Source organism: Lethenteron reissneri, chromosome 38, assembly GCF_015708825.2.
Source record: "Lethenteron reissneri isolate LAM-NWPU_2019-01 chromosome 38, ASM1570882v1, whole genome shotgun sequence".
Classification (NCBI taxonomy): Eukaryota; Metazoa; Chordata; class Hyperoartia; order Petromyzontiformes; family Petromyzontidae; genus Lethenteron; species Lethenteron reissneri.
The window spans coordinates 1002053-1026618 of NC_083816.1; the positions used below are offsets into that span (position 1 = coordinate 1002053).

Here is a 24566-nt window from a genome sequence, read left to right on the forward strand (position 1 = left end):
GAAAGAGGGAATGTGGGCGTAACAGCCGACCTGCCGGCAGAGCAGGGCGTAACAGCCGACCTGCCGGCAGAGCATGCAATGTCACGGAGTGGGTCACTAGGGTGCGTGGCGCTGGCTGCTGGCAGAAGGGGGCATATGAGGACGTGGCACCCCGGCTGGCTGGTGGAGCACGTGTTAGGCCGAGGGGACACGTGAGGTCTAGCCCAGAACCTTCTGGTGGGTTCCAGAAGGGGGCGTGGCCGAGGGAGGAGCCAGGCCATGCCAGGGGAATAAAAGGGAAGTCCCGAGGCTGGATAAAGGCTGTCTGTTGGTGGAATGGAACCCAAGGTGTTACTTATTCATCTCCGGCGTCGTGGGTCAGACAGCGTGCCGGCTGTTCTGACCCATTTATAGTTATCCCGTGAGTGAACAGTGTCCAAAGGTGTAGAATAAACGTGTGTTGCCTCCTACTATTAGTGTCTCAGAAGTGACTCACTACATTTGGTGCCAGAAGTGTTAACAATGAATTAAAACAATTAGCGAAAGTTAAAATTAGAATGTCAATGTTGCCGCTGAGGAAGACATTCACCGTGGTGTCTTCAGATGAGGAAGATGGCGGGGAGGTGATTCCCCAGACAGCCCTGGGACCCGGGACCACGGAAAATAATCCCGAGGAGGCGCTTCCAGCGGAGCAGTGGAAGGAAGGCTGCGACTCCACGCTGCGGCCATCAGGAGGAGGACGCCGCATACAAAATGCGTGCCTCGCGGACCTGTTGTCTGCGGCGGCAGCGCTGGTGGTGGAGATGGACGTGGAGGAGCTGGAGGAAGACGTGATTCGAGAAGGGCAAGTGGACAGCCCCGCCACCGCCATTAGCTGAGTGCGGGAAACGGCGGAGCCCCAGTCCTTGTGAGCGGCCGCCATTTTATCGGTTTGGTGGGAAAGAGCTCCCGTCAAATTTGACTCGCCGCCAACTTCGTGCGCGGAGATGCCCACCCTCAAGAAGCGGTTGCTGTTTGTATGAAAGCAGCTGCTGGGGCAATTGGGCTGCCTTTCAAAGGCGGTTTGCTGCTACATGTGCGCTCGCGGGATGGACTGATGTTGAGGCGCTGTGAGCACTGACTACGACTTTGGATGACGACGCCTTGGCGGCATTTTATGCGATTCCCCCGACGGACAGGACGACGTTACAGGCGTATGCCAGATGGCAGCTATCTTCGATCCACCATCCAATGTGCGACAAAAAATTGCAATGCGAAGACGGGGGAAGGCCGAGACGCACCTCGCCTTCCGCAGCACGTTGATGTCGCTGGCCCAAGCCGTACACCCCAAGATTGAGCAAGCGGGATTGGACTCCCTGGTGTTGGAGAGGTTGTTGGCGTTGGCGCGGGAAATTAACATTTTTCTGCCCGCCACGGAGGAGGACGACCTGACTTCGATTAAGGTGGCTCCATGCATACAGGCACATTGTAATTTGCGATGGCGAGTAGGGGTGGCCGCTTGTGTAGGACAGTTGGGGGAAGTGGAAGAGCCTGAGGATAAGGAGCCCCCTCAAATTTGTGCATTACTGGCTGGGAGTCCACGGGGGAAAGTCGACGCGGGACGGTGACAGGAGTGGGAACTGCAAGGGAGAACTGTCACTCCACCATGGAGGGCTCCCGTCACCTGTTTCAAGTGTGGCCTGCGGGCTACATTTCCAAGGGATGCCGTACCGAGCAGGGACAGTTCTCCACACTAGCGCCATCTTCCACTCCGTCGACCTCCGCTCCTTCGAGCCCAAAGGAATCCAGCACTTGACAACCACGGAACCACCCGTTGAGCCGTATAAAAGCCATCAAATGAGGGAGGAATGACTGACACCCGCTTCTTCTTCCCCCCCACCTTCTTTCCGGGAGGGGCCGTGCCCATTAGGCCATCTTCAAGTCGTCCCCAGGGTCCCTAGGGAACCTGCCCTTGTCCCACCTGGGGGACCGGCGACGAGGACCCGTTCAAAAACTGTACGTTTTAAATAACCGCCCCAGTCCTATTTATTCCGCCACCGTCTGGCAAGTGGTCACAGACACGAACCGGGCTGTGTTTGCTGGTTGAACTGGGACCTTCCTGTGTTCGTGGGCTGTGGCGTGCCAGTGGTCGTCGGGTATTGTATATAATCTGGGGGTTGGGTTTATTATTGTGCATTCGCAAATGTTTTGTTGTTGTTGTGTTGACTCGCGGGGGGGGGGGGGGTTGGGGGGTTAATGGTTGTTTGTGTTGCGATTGTTGTCATCGGGATTGTTGTTGGTTGATGGTGGGTCGTCCCGCTGCAAAAGGTATGGAGGTAAGACGGGACGGCTGTTTTTTTAAGGGGGGGGGGGGGTGGGTGATGTAGTGACAGAGAATGGGTCACTACGGCGTGTAGCGCTGGTTACTGACAGAGAAAGGGAATGTGGGCATAACGGCCGACCTCCCGGCAGAGCAGGGTGTGGCAGCCGTTCTGCCAGCAGAGCATGCAATGCCACGGAGTGGGTCACTAGGGTGCGTGGCGCTGGCTGCGGGCAGAAGGGGGCATATGAGGACGTGGCACCCCGGCTGGCTGGTGGAGCCTGTGATAGGCCAGGGTAAAGGATGTGGGGCAAACGTGACCGAGGGGACAAGTGAGGTATAGCCCAGAACCTTCTGGTGGGTTCCAGAAGGGGGCATAGCCAAGAGCGGAGCCAGGCAGGGGACATGTGATAGGTGGCCCAGAACCTTCTGATAGGTTCCAGAAGGGGGCGTGGCCGAGGGCAAAGCCAGGCCACACTGGGGGGCATAAAAGGGAAGTCCCGAGGCTGGATAAGGGCTGTCTGTCGGTGGATTAAAACCCAAGGTGCAACGTCTTCGTCTCCGGCGTCGTAGGTCAGACAGCATGCCGGCTGTTCTGACCCATTTATAGTTACCCCGTGTGTGAACAGTGTCCAAAGGTGTAGTATAAAGGTGTGTTCCCTCCTACTATTAGTGTATCAGAAGTGACTCATTTACACATTCATTCCGTTATTGCTCTGGAATGTTCCAATGCAATTTTGAACCATTCAGCAAAATATGGAATAAAAAACAATACCGTTTGCCATGTTAGGATTGAAAGTGTTGGGTTGAGTACAGTTTTGGCATTGAGTACAGTATTAGGTTGATTACAGTGTTGGGTTGAGTACAGTATTGGGGTTAGGTACAGTATTGAGTACAGTGTTTGGGTTGAGCACAATGTTGTGGTTGAGTAGTGTTTGGGGTTGAGTGCAGTGTTGGGCTTGAGTACAGTGTGTGGTTGAGTATAGTTTCAAGTGCAGTGTTAGGGTTGAGTACAGTGTTGGGTTGAGTACAGTGCTGGATTGAGTACAGTGGTGTTGGGTCGACAACAAAGCAACTCAAAGTGTCTCACTGCTCTCTCAGGCACCGGGCTGCTCTCAACTCCATTGGTGGACCCAAGATAGTTGCGTAGAATCCTCATTCCTATGACAGGCACCAGTATACCCTTGGGGCCTCCACTATTTTACTGCTCGCAAAGTAGTCCTCATCTTATCCATTCGTCTTCTTGGTTCTTTCGGTAAAGTCACGTAGAAGGGAAGTAATAAAATAATAAAAATAAAACATAATAAAATAATTCTCACGACGTTTCGGCTACAACGCAAGCAGCCGTCTTCAGGTGAAGAATGAGACAATGCCAAGCTTGGAGCTTATAGAGCTTATATATAAGCTGAGTTGGAGGTGGAAGAAGAGGGCCTTAACAAAAGAATGTGCATATCAAGAGGAATTTAGCATATTCATGGTAAATGCGTGACTTTACCGAAAGAACCAAGAAGATGAATCCCTGCAGTCACGAAAGCTTTAAATCGAAACTTATCCATTCGCTTAAGACCCCTGAACCTCAAGGCCTTCTCACTGAGTCTAGGAACTTGCGCACAGTTTGCTTCGAGAAGGTTACTGAGCATTGCTTTCTGTTCCATTCGTTTCATGCCAGGGGAATGTTAAGGTAATCAAGGAATATGCTCTTCAGACGCCGAGAATGGTTGAACTGAATAAAAAATAAGCGCAACCCAACAGTACGGAACAAAACGTAACCATTTTCTGTTTCATAACAACGGGAAAGAATGGTTAAACTTTTATTTGCCGAATGCATTGAACAACGCAACAAGATGAGCTTTGCATGTCTACAACAGCCGCCCAGCCTTGCGTAAGATCACCAGCTCCAAAGATTTGAGAAAGTGTTTACCGTCCCAATGGGCAGCAGTGAAACAAGGTCACGCCAAGTGCAGACCGGCTTTCAGGGCCTGCACTGCGCGTTCTATTGCGCTGGGGTTCTCATCATTTTCATATGGAAGCCGTGGTTGTCGTTGCTCTAACGATGGTTTACGATTGTGTTCCTCTGCCATCAGCGGCCGTGCTCGCTTGGGTCCTGTGCAGGCGGACAGCAGCAGCAGCAGAAGCCACCTCGGGTCTATATTTAGTGGGGCTGTGTTCCGGGCCTTTCCTTCGCACCCCCACAAATAAGAAGTACAGTTCTGCTGTCCGTGTGAAAACACGGGGCAGAGCGGTCGCGCGAAGGGGGGACAGAAGGACGGTGAAATGCAGCGGTCGTTTTGAATAATTTCTGGTAACCGTGTGTCGTTTTTTTATTGTCAAAATTTTTTTTCTGTGATTTTCTTCTTTTTATAATCACCTCAAATACGGGCCACAAATATCGCCGACGTCAACGTCAAATGGAAAAGGGTCTCCGAAGCTGAGCAGGGCTTAATCCCGGGCAGTTGCTGGGTGTGGAATTGGTGCCCCCACGCCCGCTGCAGTTCTCATCGGCAGTAGTCCCGACGCAGGACAGAGCAGCAGCAGGGGCAGCAGCAGGGGCAGCAGCAGCAGCGTTGATTGCTGGACTCTCTTCCTGCGCTCCCACGTCGTGTGTGCTCAGCGCCGCCTTTCACACATCGGCGACGTCCGAGGTCGTGGGACCTCCACCGAGCCACGTTTGGGGTTCCACAACCTCGACTCTCGTCCAACAGCGGCGAGGGCGGGGGGGGGGTGACACACGCGGGGCCCTACTTGCCCGTGTATGTGAATACCAATGAAATGTGGTACGTGGTTTCCCCCCTCCCCTCCAGCACCAATCGTTTGTGTGCAACATCGGCGACGTTTCTCACCCTGGCCACGTAAAAATGCACGCTCGGCATCTGCGCAACGCTCGGCCAGGGCAGTTCGTTGTGCGTGTGGGGGTGGGGGGTGAGTTTGTTGCTGTGGGTTTTTTTTTGTTTGAATGAAATGAAAACGGCGTCAGCTCCGGGAGTCGTGGGGGGAGGCGGTGCCCAGCGACGCCGACTCTGCCTCTCCACCCATCCGCAAAAAAACCCTCAAACGGCACAATACACGCGTACGATCTCCGCTGCCTAACGATTAGGCAACAATAGCAACAGCAGCAACAACAACAACGTCCTCTCTGAAATGTTGGGCAAACAAAAATGCGCTGCGAAGGGTCGAAGCTTAAAGGGGTAAACAGCTGACGCATACCGAGAGGGCGAGCGAATGTTTTGACAGCAGCGTTGCATTTATTTTTCCTGTTCTCTCTTTGTCTCCACCAGGTGCTTCGCAAAAAAAAATGCACGCACGAATCCCCGTCGAGAAGAGAGATAAATATGTCCGCGTTTTTGTGTGTGTGTGTTTTTTTTTGGCGTTGAATGCCTGTTGCCAGAGAGCCGCTCCCACACGGACTTTTGCGTGCCAGGGGGCTGAGAGTGGCTGGCCCAGGCTCGGCATTAATCACCGAGAGCAGCCACGGGAACAACACCTGAGACGAACGAGATCACTCCCATCATCATGGGACCTCCTTTGCCAGTACCAAAATATACTAATAGGGGTTTTCCCCTTTTTTCTGGCAACAAAACTTACACCTTTTGCAAGGAATTATGCTTACATTAACCACAATACTTGCAGTCAAATGTAAACAAAAAACAATACTCTGATAATTTATGCATTGTCTTTGTCAGTTTTGTTGCCAGAAAAAAGGGGAAAAACCCTATTAGTATATTTTGGTACTGGCAAAGGAGGTCCCATGATGTAGCTTGCTCACCCCGAGCTCTCATTTCTCTGGTAGTGCGTTGTCTTTGAACTGTGCGCCTTTTGGCGTCATCTGGTCGAACACCATATGAGACTAGGCTCTAAAGAAAGCTGTCTCTGGTGTGGACCAATCAGTTTCAAAGACAATGCATAAATGATCAGAGTATTGTTTTTTGTTTGCATTTGACTGCAACTATTGTGGTTAATGTAAGCATGATTCCTTGTAAAAGGTGTCAGATTTGTTGCCAGAAAAAAAGGGGAAAACCCTATTAGTATAGAGATCACTCCCGTCGCCTGACGTTGACACACCGCGTCAACCCACACGGCAGTGTACCCCGTGTTCCTGCACAGGGAAATTGAGTGTTCAGGTCCATACGGCGTACAGCCGTTTTATTACGGGCAATTTTTTTTGTCTATTTCTGTTTCTCCCTTGTGATGGGACTTTGTAGCATGCACGTTGAGATTTAGAAGGGCACGGGGTGATCTATAAGGTCTAAATTTGTCTATCATAAGGTAGGGCACTGATAGGGGGTGACAAGTATGTGTTGGTCTATACACAATGCTACTATGAAACGTCACTTAAATTGACAATCGGTGTGTGTGTGTGGGGGTGTGCTCAATAGGCATAGTCAAGGCGCCGTACTCCCAAGTTCAAGTGAACGTTGGAAGGCGCTCTCCTGTCGTCCCGGTGCTGAGCCATGCTGTCTTGCCATAACACGTTGCAGCCTCACCAGGCCACGCTAACTTCTTGACTTTCTCAGCCTCACCAGGCGAGGCTCACTTCTTGACTTTCTCAGCCTCACCAGGTGAGGCTCACCAGGCGAGGCTCACTTCTTAACTCTCTCAGCCTCACCAGGCCACGCTCACTTCTTAACTCTCTCAGCCTCACCAGGTGAGGCTCACTTCTTGACTCTATCAGCCTCACCAGGTGAGGCTCAAATCTTAACTCTCTCAGCTTCACGAGGTGAGGCTCACTTCTTAACTCTCTCAGCCTCACCAGGTGAGGCTCACTTCTTAACTTTCTCAGCCTCACCAGGTGAGGCTCACTTCTTGACTCTCTCAGCCTCACCAGGTGAGGCTCACTTCTTGACTCTCTCAGCCTCACCAGGTGAGGCACACTTCTTAACTCTCTCAGCCTCACCTGGTGAGGCTCACTTCTCAACTCTCTCAGCCTCACCAGGTGAGGCCCACTTCTTAACTCTCTCAGCCTCACCAGGCCACGCTCACTTCTTAACTCTCTCAGCCTCACCAGGTGAGGCTCACTTCTTGACTCTCTCAGCCTCACCAGGTGAGGCACACTTCTTAACTCTCTCAGCCTCACCTGGTGAGGCTCACTTCTCAACTCTCTCAGCCTCACCAGGTGAGGCCCACTTCTTAACTCTCTCAGCCTCACCAGGCCACGCTCACTTCTTAACTCTCTCAGCCTCACCAGGTGAGGCTCACTTCTTAACTCTCTCAGCCTCACCAGGTGAGGCTCACTTCTTGACTCTCTCAGCCTCACCAGGTGAGGCTCACTTCTTGACTCTCTCAGCCTCACCAGGTGAGGCTCACTTCTTAACTCTCTCAGCCTCACCAGGTGAGGCACACTTCTTAACTCTCTCAGCCTCACCAGGCCACGCTCACTTCTTAACTCTCTCAGCCTCACCAGGTGAGGCTCACTTCTTTACTCTTTCAATTATTTCACGGCTGGGAGTCCGCAGTTCATCCCGGTCGTGTTCTTGGTTGTCAGAATATGAATAAAGAGTAAAGGTTCTGCCCTGCAATTGCTGGCTCACGCCACAGCTGGTAGAAGGACCTCCACTAGAGAGAGCTCTAGAGAGAGCCCCTCGAGAGAGCGAATTTGGCCTACTCTTCCACACGCTACCCTACAAAACGCACCCTGCCAATCAACTGCTTTATGAATATTGGTGGCTGACTGTATAGTTGTTATTGTTGTTGTTTTTTTTTGCAACAAAACACCATGAGCATTACTCTTGGTGAGATGTTAACTCCCTCGTCTGGTATACATGAGGTTGTGGGTTCGATCCTGACCTTGACGCCTGTATATTTGGAGTTTGCATATTTTCCCCGTGGTCGCATGGATTTTTCTCCGAGTCCTCCGGTTTTTACCTCCAGATTTAGAATCACGCATTTAGAGTATTGGGCTGTTATGCATTTCCACGTGATAAGACATTTCGTTGAGCTGGCATTTGTGGTTTAGGTCGCTTCTGAAAAAGAGCTATGTAGCTCAGTAGGCCTTACCTGGTAAAATAATAATAATAGTAATTAAATATATACAGTGTGTTAATGCTGCGCATTTTTACTTTAGAATGTTACATTTTTCCAATCAATGTATAGAGGACAAATACACAATCACCGTTTCAGGGGCTAGCAACGGATAAGAAGCAATGGCCCGGGCCTCAAGCCAATGCCGTGATGATGAATCTCTCTGAACACTGTCATCGGCTGCACATCTTGGTCACGTGGTTCTCTCTGCATGCACCTCCGATTAGCAAGGCTGGCTATGTACGGCGCTAAAGAAGTTCAACATACATACACGCATCTGTTGAGGAAAACCTCTTTTGCTTTTATTTACCAATTGTCTTCTATTCTTATGGCAGTTCACGGTGAGATCATAGAACCCATTGAATGCGGCGAGGTGCTGGCCCCGGTACTCTGACTCGCGTATTACCGAAGTCCTCCGACCCTCCCGCCGACCTCACGAGCGAATGTTCAGCTTGCACGAGTGGCCAGGACAACTGCTCTGGCCTCCCTTCCTCTGGAGGGCGCTTTGTGGCCGCGCTGACGATGCCTCAAGGCAGGGGGCGGAAAAGGGGCTTGACGTGACAGACAGGAGGGCCCAATTGTCTCCACCATTGCACTCGTGTGTTGAAATTGAGTAACGTGGGGCTGTGAATAGATACAATAAATATGGGGGGGGGGCAGTGCCGGATTCACCTCGTGCGGGGCCTGTAGCATGTTATTAAAACCCCATAAATATTACAACTGCAAAGTTATTGTATTTTTAAATTTGCTATACAGCCAGATAATACGACAAATCGCTAACTTTAAACACCCAGTCGTTCATCAAAGTTGAAGGCAGTATAGTATTATAGTAATAGAGAAAGTGCAGAATCACTGAGCTGGAATTGATGGCTTGAAAGCATTTAGCGCGGGGCCATTGAAAGTGCGGCGCCCGTAGCATATGCAGCTACTTTTGCTACGAGGATAATCCGGCACTGGGTGGGTGAGTGGGTGAGAGGCCGGGTGAGTGAATGAGTGGTGAGGTAGTGCGTGGGTGGGCTCCTCCATGGAAGTGAGATCACCGAAATATACGGCACACGGCTCCAGCAGCCGAGATAGCGGGCTGACACAACAGTATTAGCATATCAGAAAGCACAAAAATGCGGTGGGGGTATTGTATAACACGAGATGTGTGATACCGTGTCCTACTTTCGATGTTTGGTTAACTCCTTAACGAGTATTTTTGTGCGTGCGAGAAAACCAGAGCGTCCAATTTAAAATCCGTGTGTACAAGAGGAGGTACCATTAAAATTCCGTGCAAAACGATCGGCAAAAATGTTTTACCATACAGGTTATCCATCGATTTACGAAAGGGATGTGTTCTTCAACATGCACCCGTAAAACGAAATCTCATAAATTAATTTCATACTAAAAGTTAGGGATGTGTTTCGGACAGTTAATCCAACTATGCACCGAACCTAAAAATATACACCTGACTTTTCACAATACAAATATAATAATAACATAAAACTTCAGACGATTGAACACTAATTGATAAAAAAAATAATTAATCTTTTCAGGGAACTCGCCAAAAGATGTGCTGTAGGTTGCAATGACTGGACAGGCGTTACTGCTGCAGCGCAGCGACACCGTGACACCGTTGCACATCCCAATCAGAATCTCTGCTGAGAGTGGAGGAGGAATCAGATGAGCCATGAAGCTCTTTTTCACAGATTTCGTTAACTGAAAAGTGTCCGTAATTTGTCAATTGCGTTCACGCGGAAGTTTGTAAACCGTAAATCGTTTGTAAATCGGGGGATGGCCGTACTGATTTCATCGCGGATACATTCAAAGTGCCCCAGTTTTGGTTTCCCATGCACTTGTTGAACCCGAACGCCACGACGGAACACCTCGGAGGACAAGGCTGGTGCCACCGTGCCGGCGTGATGTTAATCCCCAATAAACACAACAACAGAGCCCAGGAATGTGGACATCGTGTCCCGTGACCACAAGCGGCCAATCGCGAGTCAGCTTCCCTGGCCACAAATGAAGGCGAGATTCCACATCCCTGGTATCTTGAAAAACCTGCTTCCAAGAAGCACGGAGCGGCTTTGAAGCCCTGCGAACTAAATCAATGGCATAGCACGAGGAATATGATTACGGTCATTGACATGTGAATGGCTTTGTCATATGTTAGCTAAAGACTGTTCTTTCCCCAACTATGTCCAAATTTAACTCGTGTTTTCAAGGCACCGCGCTTGTAAAGTGTGGCCTCTAAACTGTAATCCAGTCAATATTTATGACCTAATTGTCTGAAGAAAGGCCACTGCTGGAAACATTAGCCAACTGCAAGGTATTCTTTCTGCCACTTATATTCCCCATTGCGCTTTCATCGTTATTAGATGATTGCACTAAATACAACTGACAAAACCTCTCCTGAAGGCCATTCGGTGGCTTCTTATTCATACTGGGTGGTGTACATATTTCTATACACCGTGCCCGTGGCAATCCAATTACATTTAAAACACGTAATTCTCAAAACGAAATCGTGCCAAATAAAGTGACAAAGCACATTTTTACATTATCGTGCATTTGCGTGCCAAGTCATTGGTGATGGGGGTAAGACTATTAACAGTCGGGCGCTACGGTGGCGAGATGTTAACTACTTCGCCTGGTATACAAGAGGTATGGGTTTGATCCCGACCCTGACGCCTGTATATTTGGAGTTTGCGTGTTCTCCTCGTGGTCGTGTGGATTTTTCTCGGGGTCTTCTGGTTTTCCCCTCCACGTTCAGAATCGACATCACGCGTCTCGAGCAGCGGCCCCCAACCTTATTGACACCAGGGACCGGTTTCGTGGAAGACATTTTTTTCACGGACCGGGGGAGGGGGGGGGGTCATCATTGGGTCTTTCCCCCTTTTCATAGAAGCTCTCCAGCGACGTTTGTTTTTTACTCATTTTGGCTGCTAGGATTAGAGCTTGTGGGCTTACCAAAACTGTGCGCAGTGCAGCAAAGAGGCGCGGACGGAAGTGGTAAATAATAAAACAATGGGGGCGGGTTCCACGCGCAGACTCACCGCTCTCACCTCCTGCTGCTGTGCGGACCGGTTCCTAACAGGCCGCGGACTGGTACCGATCCATGACCCAGGGGTTGGGGACCCCTGGTTTAGAGTATTTTGCTGCTATAAATTTCCACCTCGTTGAGCTATCATTTGTGGCCAGGTCGCTTCTGAAAAAGTGCCATGCTAGCTCTGGGGCAGCCTTCCCAGATTCCCATTTGGAATCTTAGCGGTGGCGGTTTCATCGCTCTCACACGCCAGCCTCTTCGTGCACCCTCTCCCCTAGCCACCGCCGATGCCACAGGGCAGTGCGACTGATGAAGGTGGCGAGTTTAATTGTCCTTGTGCTTGCGTGCCTTCACGACCAGCTGCTTCTTAAGTCGCCCTCCTTACACCCGGTCTCCGTAGACCACGACCGCTCATGTGTGCACTCATATCCTATGAAAGTTGAATTACGAATTCTAATCAAGGCTGCGGGAAATCTAAATCTATGCAAACCAATGCCACGCACATTGGCGTTTTGCAAACACTGAGGCAGCCACGCAAAACTGTGTTCGCAGTCTTTGTCCAGAATTTTTTTCAGAATCTGAATATTTATTTATACTGCAAAGAATCAGTCGGTCAGATGCTTAATTTATAACCAGGTGAGAGCCCGTGTCAAAAACGGATCCTTTTCGCGTGAATACGAAAACACAAGATGCTGAGGGATGTAGAAAAGGGACTGATTAATATTTATATTTTTAGGAAGCAGCATACGAATGCAATAACTTTTGCACATTTTCAACAATCAGAATATTGTTTTTATACTGCAGGAGGAATCCGATTAGCTATAAAGCTAATTTCACAGATGGCACGGGGTAAGAACGTTACAGTAAACAATACAACAACACGATAGGAGTACAAAGCACAAGAAAGGTAAACAAATCACCCAAACACATTAAACTATACCATACCCATCCTACCAGACAAAGCCCACTGAGGTATTAACTTATTTTTTTTAAAGCGACCTGGCCACAAATGATAGTTCAATAAAGTAGCCCATCATGTATTCATTTATAGCAGCAAAATAATCTAAATAGTATAAACGCAACTTTGCAGTCCTCCCATGTTTCCCACCCACGGTTTATCCCCTTGTACCTAACTTGTACCTAAAATATCATGCAATTAATTCTTCACATCAGAGACGAGGGTAATCACACTTTATGGCTGGTGGCCTGTTCGCGATGCCATTCTCATTAGTGTAGCGGTTAGAGCGCTGCGCTTCGAACCTGGCGAACAGAGTTCCATTCACGCTCACGATTATCTGAACCTGTCCTGGGCCTCCCCTAGGTCGACTCAGCCTCAAATGAGTACCTGGTGCGGCGTGTACACATCGCCACTGGGGAGACGAAAGGCGGCCGGGCGTGGTGTTGGCCAACCCACCCCATCGTGCGACGTGCCGGCCTTCATAGGTGCTCGCTGACAGCACTTGTCCCAACAGTCCGTTAAGCCTATAAGGGGGATCTTTGTCTTTGTGTGCGCTGTAAGCTCACTGCAGAAGCTGTACTGGAGTTGGCGTGTCCCTCTTCTATACATATGCTTTACAATCACTAATTGGCCGTTCATTGAAGTGTTTAAAAAAACAGTTAAATGCAGTGTTTGAATATAATGAACTTGCATTGTCTTTGTACTTGTTGCCTTTTAGCTTTCTCTGGTCTGACACTGGTGAGACAAGCCCATAGAGAAGGCCGTCCTCTGGTGTAGGCCTATCAGTTTCAAAGGCGATGCATATATTATCAGAGCATGTTTGTTTGCATGTTTGCCGCAAGTATGTGTGGTTAATATAGACCTGATGCCTTGAAAAATGTATCTACTTAACACCTGTTTTATTGGCAGAAAGGGTGAAGCCTATTCTTCTAATTCATCATCAACTTTCGAAAGGCATTTTCTATTTATAATAGATGACCTACATCACGATCGATTATTGATTGTTAGAAGGGAAAAAATAATATGTACAATCGTTTATGCGGAATGTGAGGTGAGGATGAGGTGAGGGAGTTCCTCCTCCTCATGTCCCCGTGTCCTGCATGGGAGGTGCAGGAGGGGACCCTGACGGCGTTTTAAACGCAACTATTTTTTTTTATCTTACCAGGCAACATGCCCACTCACCTGTGCAGCTCTTGCTCTGAAGCGATCTGGCCAACACACATGGCAGCTCGACCAATGTGGTTTCATCATCGTGTGGCAATCCATAGCAGCTAAGTACAGCAAGGTCTCAAGAGTACGTGGGCTCAGAGGACGCGGACCCGTTCACACGTAACCACCGGCGCGTGACGTGCGATAAACACTGCACGTGGGGTCCCACTGTGATGTCACGCAGTGGACGCTCCTGCATCCCAGTGGTCGTGCTGGAGATGTAATGACTTATTCACCCGCGAGTACTTACACTGGGAAGCCAGACTGAGCCCCGAAGATTAGGATCCTGCATTGAGATGTGTGGCCAATACCAAGTGACATTGTACACCGTTGTGACTTCAATATGTACATCTGCAGCGAATGTTGAATGAGGTGTATTTTCCATGGTAAATACATTAGCAATTAACATCACCTTATAGTATCAGCTTATTGGCCTACATTTTTGCACAGAACGACATGCAAATGAGAACACTTTTTTTGTTACCCTGCAATTTGTGTCGTTGCCGAGCTGAGTCATGAATAAATTGGAACTAAAACTATAAATATCCGAAGATTTAAGACTAAAAGCATCGTAAGAATAAACTCCGCACGGGGTTTGCATAATTCACGGTGCTAGGAAGATTGTGCGAGACAGCGCCCTAAACAACCTCCGACGCGATTCGCAGTCTCACAATTACTGGGGTGCACCCGTCTATCGGAGCGGACCCGCCAACTCGAGGCGAGGGAATGTCACGTGATTCCCAACACCGCGTGCCCCCCCCCCCCCCTGTAAGTGGTTATCGACGACTCGTCTGAGTCTCGCGCCTCGTGAGCACGCCCCATCGGTGGGCTCCGTCGGAGTTGTCGCTGCCAGTGGCTTACGCCCTCATTATCAGGAGGGGCACACAGGGAATACTGCTTGGATATGGATATGCCACTAATTTTGGTGGAGGACTAACTCCGGGCTTTTTAATGACCCCCGAGTGACATGTGAACTAAAAATATGCCCCTCAACCACAGACGGCTAATTTTAATATTGTGTGGATTTTTTTCTCTGGTGGGATTTGTGATTCCGAAAAGAGTTTCTTATTAATCAACTGGCTGTTGTTATGACGAGTTACCACGTTAATTTGTAAACACGTACTGTTACACCATTTGCTACATTTACCTCGACTCCCCATATTTTTTTTTTATCGAGCAGGTAATTAATTCATAAACCCCCGTAGAATTGTCACCTCATGTGAGGGTGACCGTGCAATAGATAGTCTTTGCAATTTTAGCAATTATACGTGAATATTTCACCAAGTCTTTTGCAAGTAAATTTTACCTTTTGCGGGATGCACTTGCTCGAGTGTGGGCGTCTGCTCCATCAAAGAGAAGCTGCTGTGATTCAACTCTCGTCCCACAGACTTCAAAAATATATCGCTGCACACAAGCACGCGTAGTGTAGTCCCACGCTGATCCGTCATCAATTTTAGATCATGGAATTGCAAAATCATTGCTGCTATGAGCATGTCATGTTAAATTGTTAATTCCCCTAGCTGAGGGCAGAACATTTCTCCTTTTATATCTTAATGGGGGCGAGGAACACGGCGTGTTGAAGGAACTGTGCTTGTCATGATTTGTGCAAGTTATAAAAAAAACACTTGGGTGTAAGGTTTCTGCAGGCCTGATTTAAAATTCACGTTTAAAACTTTATTTCGGGTCTGGACTGGGTTCACGCACACAGTGCCACGGTGTCGACATGTTATCTGCATCGCCTCGCCTTGTATGCAGGAGGTCGTGGGGTCGATCCCGACCCTGATGCCTGCTGTATATTTGAAGTTTGCATGTTCTCTTTCCCCTTGATCGCGTGGATTTTTCTCCTGGTCCACCGTTTTTCCCCTCCACATTTAGAATAAACACGTGCTAAGAGTGTTTGGCTGCTATAAATGTCCACACGATAAGCCCCTTCGTTAAGCTATCATTTGTGATGGCCAGGTCGCTTCTCAGTGGGCCTTCTACCTGGTGGAAAGTGAAGGTATGTCACGAAGTATTTGGATTTAAAATCAACGAACCCTTTGAAGGAAAAGGGATTTTATCGCAGACGATGTTGAATCGCCGACAGAGTATTGCCCGCTTAGCGGCGTGGCGCAACTGCCCGTGATTTCAAGTGCGACGTTTGAATCTGTATAATAATAGGTTTTATACCCTATGGGGACCTCATTTGCCAGTAAAAATATGATAATTGGTTCTTTACCCTTCTATCTGGCAACAAAACTGACACCTTTTTGCAAGGAGTCATGTTTGCATAGACCGCAATACCTGCAGTCATAATACAAACAAAAGAACATAACTCTGATAATGTGCACTGTCCTTGAAGTTGATTGGTCCACACCCGAGACAGCTTTCCTTCGAGCCTAGTCTCATATGGGTTGGACCAGATGACGCCAAAAGGCGCACAACTCAAGGACAATGCACCATCAGAGTATGAGAGCTCGGGGCAAGCATCTACACTATGGGGACCTCATTTGCCAGTAAAAATATGATAATTGGTTCTTTACCCTTCTATCTGGCAACAAAACTGACACCTTTTTGCAAGGAGTCATGTTTGCATAGACCGCAATACCTGCAGTCATAATACAAACAAAAGAACATAACTCTGATAATGTGCACTGTCCTTGAAGTTGATTGGTCCACACCCGAGACAGCTTTCCTTCGAGCCTAGTCTCATATGGGTTGGACCAGATGACGCCAAAAGGCGCACAACTCAAGGACAATGCACCATCAGAGTATGAGAGCTCGGGGCAAGCATCTACACTATGGGGACCTCATTTGCCAGTAAAAATATGATAATTGGTTCTTTACCCTTCTATCTGGCAACAAAACTGACACCTTTTTGCAAGGAGTCATGTTTGCATAGACCGCAATACCTGCAGTCATAATACAAACAAAAGAACATAACTCTGATAATGTGCACTGTCCTTGAAGTTGATTGGTCCACACCCGAGACAGCTTTCCTTCGAGCCTAGTCTCATATGGGTTGGACCAGATGACGCCAAAAGGCGCACAACTCAAGGACAATGCACCATCAGAGTATGAGAGCTCGGGGCAAGCATCTACACTATGGGGACCTCATTTGCCAGTAAAAATATGATAATTGGTTCTTTACCCTTCTATCTGGCAACAAAACTGACACCTTTTTGCAAGGAGTCATGTTTGCATAGACCGCAATACCTGCAGTCATAATACAAACAAAAGAACATAACTCTGATAATGTGCACTGTCCTGTGCGCCTTTTGGCGTCATCTGGTCCAACCCATATGAGACTAGGCTCGACGGAAAGCTGTCTCGGGTGTGGACCAATCAACTTCAAGGACAGTGCACATTATCAGAGTTATGTTCTTTTGTTTGTATTATGACTGCAGGTATTGCGGTCTATGCAAACATGACTCCTTGCAAAAAGGTGTCAGTTTTGTTGCCAGATAGAAGGGTAAAGAACCAATTATCAGGTTTTATACCCTTTCTGGCAATAAAATAGAAACCTTTCGCAAGGAATCACGTCCGCATTAACTTCACATACATGTGGTGAACATGAATAAAACACTTGCTCTGGTAAAATAAGCATTGTCTTTGAAACTGATTGGTCTCCACCAGATGACGGCCTTCTTTAGGGCCCAGTCTCCACCAGTGTTGGACCAGAGAACGCCTTTTGGCTTTCTCTGGTCTGACACCGCACGCCGCGTCGTCAGATCCGAGCGGAGCGGGGAGAGCCGCGCGACGTGTGACGGTCCACAGCGTCGCTCGCGCCTTCGACAGTTGACGCCGGGAAGGCGCCGCAGCGGCGGCTTTACCTCGACGAAGTGCACGTTTGCATTCGTACTAAATGACACGACTCTTTTCGTATGACCTTTACTGATTTTGTTCGATTTCTCTCCAAAGTGCCACCCAAGCGTAGGGCATTACGATTAAGGAAGTATTATTTTCTTCCCAAATTATATTTCCTGTTCATGATTAATGTAACAGATGTGGTTTTTGTGTCTTTTTTTGACGTGATTATATGTTTTGATTCCTTTTTAAATATGCGCTAGTGTTAGACTGAGGGGTTAAGGCGATAGAGTGTTTGTGTTTACCTTGATTGCAAGCTATATTTCTTCTGGTATTTTTTATTAATATATATTTTCCACAACTCTATTTTTTTATTCATGTCATAAAATAAACTCCGAGCTGTTATTACATGAAGTCCCATGGGATAGAGGAAGATTTTTTTCACTCAATTAAAATTAGTTTGCTACAGAAATGCAAATTAATCTTATTGCTGATGCTCTCTGGAGTTCACGTACATTGAACGAGGGTATCGATTCTCGAGACAATCATGACATTCATGGCGTGTGTATTGTATAAAGGTAAAGGTGCAGCCCTGGCATTGTTCGTTGCTCTACTGCTGGCTGAAGGAGCTCTCGAGGGCCCCTCTAGAGGGTATTTGGCCTACACTTCCATCCTGGCCAGATGTATTGAAACAGATGGGAGGAGCCACACTTTAATCCACGACACACGACATACTAAACAACTAACTGTGGTCTATACATTTTAGACTGCTGGGTGGACAGAGGCGGAGGGTTTTATTTGGAAGCCTGCATCGTTTTTTAACTTGCCACGCCGTTTAGACTTCCAGTATGGTGACCAACACACCACGGCGGAATCCCGATAAATATAGTGAATAATGTTTTGTCACATGATTATGGAAACAGCTTCCTGCTTTTCCGTATTATCATTATTATTATATTCTCAATTATATTGCTATTATATTGTCATAAAATGGGGTTAACATTTTTTTAAACGCATTGTAAGCACAGCAGGTATTGTGAAGCTGCTTTGCATATTTGCTGCCGACGACAACTAATTTGCTAATAAAAAGAAGTAAAGTTTCCTTCAATGCAAATATGTTGCTAATGCCCCCTTTTGTGTTTACGGTTAGTTTTAAGTTCGAATGGAATGAGGTTGGATGGAATGCGTGGGACAAACCAAATGCGGCATCAGGACGGCGGCACTAAGAAAACAGTTGAGCCGGGGGCGAGTCAACATCAAAGCTTGAAGCAGAGTTCATCATTTCGAGGCTCGCTCCTCCCATTTGAAAACAATAGAATAACAACCGAGAGAGCCGTTTTAACCACAATGCGTCATCTTCGGTTGTACATTTCTGGCGGCTCAAAATGTAGCCGGTTAGACGCCGCGTTCCATGAATGTGGCCCAGGTCGGTCGCCACGGGGAAAAAATAAGGAACTTTAAAAATGTCAGATTCAACGTTTGTATTTATTTAGGCCACGGAAGAGGCCACTTGAAAAACAAAGGGAGGTGCCCCCCACCCACCAAAAGAACAGGGATAGATGTTGTAAGAGGGGGAGAGGTGGGCACGCACGAAGCCTGTCCGAGAACACAAAAGGGACATCGCGTGGAGAAACGCCGACAAAGGGCAGCCCACGCCTCGTGGAAGTTGACACAATCCGTCAAGCGGCGATTGAAGATGCCGGAGAAATATCTGTCAGGAGTGGAAACGGTTGATTTTTCTCTTCCTTTCTACCATCCGCCCACACGTGCGCGCAGGGTGGTGCCCTGGACACAGATAATGAGAGAGACGACGCCTCCTGCCTTTGTTTCTGGCCGCTTTTCTCTTCCCACTCGGCCCATCTGGAGGATACAAAAGTCGGCCTGAAATTTAGTCTCATTTTTGTTGTTTGTTGCGGTGTTCTTTGAAGTAGACGATTTCGCGGCGTCGTTTTACTGCCCAAAATTAGACGGGGCACTCAACGTTTCGCAAAGCGGCCCACACCAACGCATGTCTCGGCTGATGCGCGCGCTTGCTACTTGCACACTTGCGCACCGCGCGCGTTCGTTTGCGGCACCCCAAAGAAAGGCCTCGCTTGCAGGTATCCACGAAGTGCCCCGACGTTTAACAACTCACAACGGCATTCGTGTTCAATTTGCTCACGCGGCCAGCGTCTCCAGCGCCGCCGGCGCTCACGGAACCAGGAGGAGTTTACCTGAACTCGAGAGCAGGTGTGATGGGTTACTTCTGGCCGCAGGGGGAGTGGGCCGCTGTGCCAGAAGTTCATATGTTTCCGCACAGGCGGGGTGGGGGGTTGGGTTTTTTTTTGGTTCAGTAGGAAGCGTTCAGGGGAGACGGTACATCAGCTCAAAAGTGTTGCCAAAAGGGACGTGTTGACGCTGTTTTGAGATGTGAGCGTGGACCCTCGGGGTTTATTTAGGTTAAAGATTTTGTGCGCTGACCTCCTGCTTACCCTCTTCTCAAACGCCGCCAGCAGGCGTGAGTGAGTGAGTGTGGGTGGAGTGGAGGAGGAGGGGAGTGGGGTGGGGGCGAGGGAACTTTTCCGTGCGTTGGTTCGTGGCGAGTGTGCGCGAGACAAATCTTGATACCGGCGGCGGGGGCAGCGCGACCCCCCCCACCCCATCCCTCCTACAGCGCCTCGTTATTATCAGCCGCCCGTGCGTCCCACGCACGACAGCAGCGCGGGCGTTGTTGTTACGCGGTGTGTCGCAGCCGCTGCTGGCAGGGGAAACGTTGTTACCCCGAGGTCTGGTGCCAGTCACTTTCACGGTCGCGGCATTTGTGATTTCTCATGCTTTCGGTTTTTGTTGTTGTTGTTTTTATGAACGTGCCGTTTTTATAATTTTTTCGTTTCAACCTGTCCCCTGTTGCAGTTTGACGAGCACTTCGAAGCACCGCAATTAACACGAGAGCGGTCAAGGATGGCTGTCGGCGTGAAGGGCAGCGCAACTTTGCTGCGCTCTGGTTTCTTGCTGTTGCTCCTGCTGATGCTGCTGCGCGATGCTGCGTCTGCCTCCAGCAAGACCACGAGCATCCCTCGCCTCAAGCTCACGTACAAAGGTGGGTCGCTGTCGACGCCCGCGCTGCTCCTCTCCAGCGGTGTCGCAGAGGTTCTTCTGAAATTCACGTTCGCAGAGTCAGGCGACACACGCGCCTGCAACTTCGTGGAGCCAAGCAAGCGCGTAACTGTATTCGGAATGAACATTGTGAATTTTCGTGCTACGTTTCGTGGAGATTGTGATGAGTACCAAATAAACATTTTGTACTTATTGCAAACAGTAAAAAAAAACAAGCTTTAGTCTTTTTTAAAATAAGTTAACAGTGCAATTTGGTTTAACCTTTGTTTTTAATGGCAGGTTAAATATTTTAAATGTACATTAATAGATTGCTGCGGAACTGGTGTTTAAGCATGATTAAAATGCATAGAGAGTTCTGAATTCTTATAATAGACGCGTCCATTTCATGGGGTTATGGGTTTCACATTGCTGTTGATTTTTTTCCATAACCCCATTTCCATTTTAGTTTCAAGCAATTTTTTATATTTTATTTTATCAGAGGAGCTAATGTACGACAAAGTATCGACGGTATCTATGAACCTTTATGCGCGAGATGACAACCGAAAACACGTTGAGATATATACGCGTGAGGCTTAAATAACTATGAATCGGCACATCTAAGAAATATTGGTACTTAAAAAAAATATATATATTTATATACCAAAAAACCTAGCCAAGGTGGAGGGTCAACAATTGCCGGCTCGTGCCACTGCTGGCACGAGAGGCTCCACTCTGGGGTAGCCCTACAGAGCCCCCCCTCCCCCGGAGAGTATTGGGGTGCACCCTGCTACACTGGCCAGACTTTCCTCGCAACACGTGGGAGTTACCCACACTTTGCCCTCGCCGCGCGCGGCCTACCGGTCGCACGAATGTGGTGAAGCCGTCTGTGATGCTGGGTGGACAGAGGTTGGGTGGGGGGAGGTGGGGGGTTCAGAACGAGAATATTTATTTATACTCCAGGAGGAATCCGATGAGCTATAAAGCTCTATTTCACAGATGTTCAGTCGTGGCGGGTTAAAACGTTACAACAAACAATACAAAAACATGATAGTAGTGCAAAATATAAGAAAGGTAGACAAATCACCCACACACATACAAATAAAACGAAACCATTCCCATCCTACCAGGCGAAGCCCACTGAGGTATTAACTTATTGTTTAAAAGCCACCCGAGCCACAAACGAGAGCTCAACAAAGCGGCTCATCATTTGGACATTGGTAACGGCAAAATAATCGACGTGGGCCGTTGTGTTTTGGCTGCCTTGCCGGGAGGTCGAACCGCCCAACTTTGTGGATTTATACCGCGGCGGAGTGCTCTGAGCACTGCACTGCACCTGCGCTCATAGGAATGCGGGAGTGTAAAAAGTGACACGTTAAGTCATCGATAGCAACGACGATAAATTATAGCCACCTTGTTATCTAACATTTGCGCTAATTCTCTGTGTAAACCTACATGATTTTAGTGAAATTTTATTTTCGTTGCATCGACCCTATTTGATCTGTGATGTCTAAATGTTGTTAAAGTATTTTATATATACTCTATATGGACACAAAAATAACCCTTTCCATGATCTGATATTTTAACAAAGTGAAATTGCGGAAACCTCACACCGCTTGAGTAAATTTTAATAAATCTGTACGCACACAATGCGATATTTCTGCGTTGTTTACCAAACAGCCTACAGCACACACATGGACTATCAAATTACCGTTATTAATTTACATCCAACGCCTCTTAGCGTTATGCGCACAAGTGACGCTGCGCTGCAAGCCCAGCATCCCCTGCTGCTGCTGCGCTGCATACCCAGTGTCCCTCTTGCTGCTGAACTGCATACCCGGTGTCTCTGCTGCTGCTGCTGCGCTGCATACCCAGTGTCCCTCTTGCTGCTGAACTGCATACCCGGTGTCTCTGCTGCTGCTGCTGCTGCGCTGCATACCCAGTGTCCCTCTTGCTGCTGAACTGCATACCCGGTGTCTCTGCTGCTGCTGCTGCTGCTGCTGCTGCTGCAAGCCCAATGTTCCTCCTGCTACAAGCCCAGTGTCCATGCTGCTACGCCTCAAGCCCAGTGTCTCTCCTGCTGCTGTTGCTGCTGCGCTGCATGCCCTAGTGGTCATTCTGCTGCTGCTGCTGCATGCCCAATGTTCCTCCTCCTGCTGCTGCTGCTGCAGGAACCCCACTCACACTGTAGCAGAGCAATGCATTTTTCACAAACTGAGGTTGAGATGCTACTGCGTTTCCTATGAACCAAGCCGCGTGTATTCCCGACTGCTCTGACATTGCGAGTTACCATTTCACTTTGATTTTAATTAAAACATGTTTTTACTTTGTCGGGGTGGGTTTGATTCCTCGTGGGTTTGATTCCCAGCCATGGCTCACTTGAGTGGCGAGTGATATCTGAACCAGTCCCTCCCCCAACCCCACATCTCAACCGACACTGACCAGCGTGGTAAAGTACGATCAAACAACTTCCATTAAATGTGTCAAGACCAGGGCTCAGTATTTCTGGAGCGCTGCTTTTGCCGGCTTGGCGTAGGGATAGTCGGCACAGAGCGTGGTGACCACTGGCGGACAAAGATACGCCTCCTCTGTGCGCAGAATGCACGGCACTCATGAGGTCGGCGAACGGTGAGCGATGATCTTGACGACGTTCGGCGTTCGCGAGGGTTACCAGCGATGGGCCGTCCGTATTGACGATGACGCTCGGTGACGATCGGTGTCCGTGGGGATGCTCGCCCCGCTCCAGAGCAGAGAGCCTCTTACGCAGCCATCGCCGCTCACCACGGGACGGCGATCGGGCGTCCACAGGCTTCGCGCAACGTCGCTGCCTCTGGATGTCTCCCCCGTAGTCTCCGCGGCCCACTGACATGGCTCTGAATTTGAGCGACCGTTTACGTAGTTCGGTTTGGGAGCAGTAGTTTTTGGCATGCCGTGCTATAAATCTGGTCACAACTGGGTTTTATTCCCAGCAAATGATTGATATTAGTTGTAGAGTGATCGCTTTACAGGTCATGGCATACAGTAGATATCACCCTCTGTTTAGTTAAAATGTTGTTTTATTTGTCTCAGTTCCATCCACGCTCTCATCTCAGCTTTTTGCTGAATATGGCGCTTTACAAATCTTGGATTGATTCGTGGTCCCCTGAGGTGCACTGGCCAGCACGGTGAAATGTGGTGAAACTATCCCTATGATAGGCACAGCCTAAAGTGAGGGCTTCATCCAGCAGTGGATTGATAAAGGGCTGTTGCACATCATTATTATGCAGTTTAATGAAAACTGATAAGATGCTAAACCAATTCACGAAAAACCGGACAACCTGGAGAAAAATCCACGCAACCACGGGGAGAACGTGCAAACTCCAAATTGACAGGCGAGGTAGTTAACATCTCGCCACCGTGGCGCCCTTTGAGCGTGGCCAATACAAGTGAGGCACACAGCCAGCTGAGCAGACCTTGGCGGATTCGGTCCTTCAGCTCCCGCACGTTACAGTGCGGGCAAGAGAGTGCTGATTCTCGTCAAGCAGCATAGACCACCACCACGCAACTCCTGCCATTCTCGCAGCAGCGGATTTTGGCGAGCCATCGAACAAAGACGCACTTCTGCAGCCGTCTGGAACACATCTTCCTTCCGATATTAGGAAGCCATTGGGAGCTATGCACTTTTGAATAGTCTAGATTGAAAACTCACTTATTTAGAACTGCTTGTTTGCGCTCAGTTTGTAGTCCTTCCCCCACACTCTCCGATTCGCACGGTTGGCTACGTACGGTGCGAAAGAAGTTCAATATGCATACGTACAGTCGCTGGGAGGCCAGTTACAGTGGCTCCGTGTCGTCACCTGGCGAGAAGGCCTTCAGCCCTAAACCCGAAGCGCTGCACGTGTTGCTGCAACTTGCGAGAGTAATTACACCGGGGGGGGGGGGGGCTCCTCGGCTCCCCCTCCCTCCCCCGCTCTCTTCCCGCACCCCCTCAATGAATACACTCTTTTGAGAGGCACAGTGCACGCCACTGACGCAGTAATGTCTGGATTAAGCGTGTAATCTTAACTTAACCCTAATCTCGTACGTAAGTTTTTCGCGAAGCATTTAGCGTGATGTAATAACGGGGAGCGTGGATTAACGGGAGCGCAATTTGCTCGTACAACGACGCCTGTATGCAGCGTATTCAACGCGGTGTTGCCAAGAATGCAATATTCGCATACAGTGTGGTGTTTTTGTATGAAGCA

At 48.8% G+C, this 24566-nt stretch overlaps 1 protein-coding gene across 3 annotated transcripts in view; it reads left to right on the top strand.

Annotated features, from left to right (window-relative positions):
- LOC133351603 (semaphorin-3A-like) overlaps positions 1 to 24566 on the top strand; it is a 125192-nt gene that overhangs the window by 10304 nt on the left and 90322 nt on the right. For 2 of the 3 annotated variants that reach the window (XM_061566923.1, XM_061566925.1), the window contains exon 2: positions 20164 to 20350. In XM_061566923.1, coding sequence (XP_061422907.1) covers positions 20212 to 20350 — 139 coding nt within the window. In that variant the 5' untranslated portion in view covers positions 20164 to 20211. Of the gene's footprint in view, positions 1 to 19950; positions 20037 to 20163; positions 20351 to 24566 lie in introns of those variants that run through there. The other variant, XM_061566924.1, reaches the window with a different exon arrangement.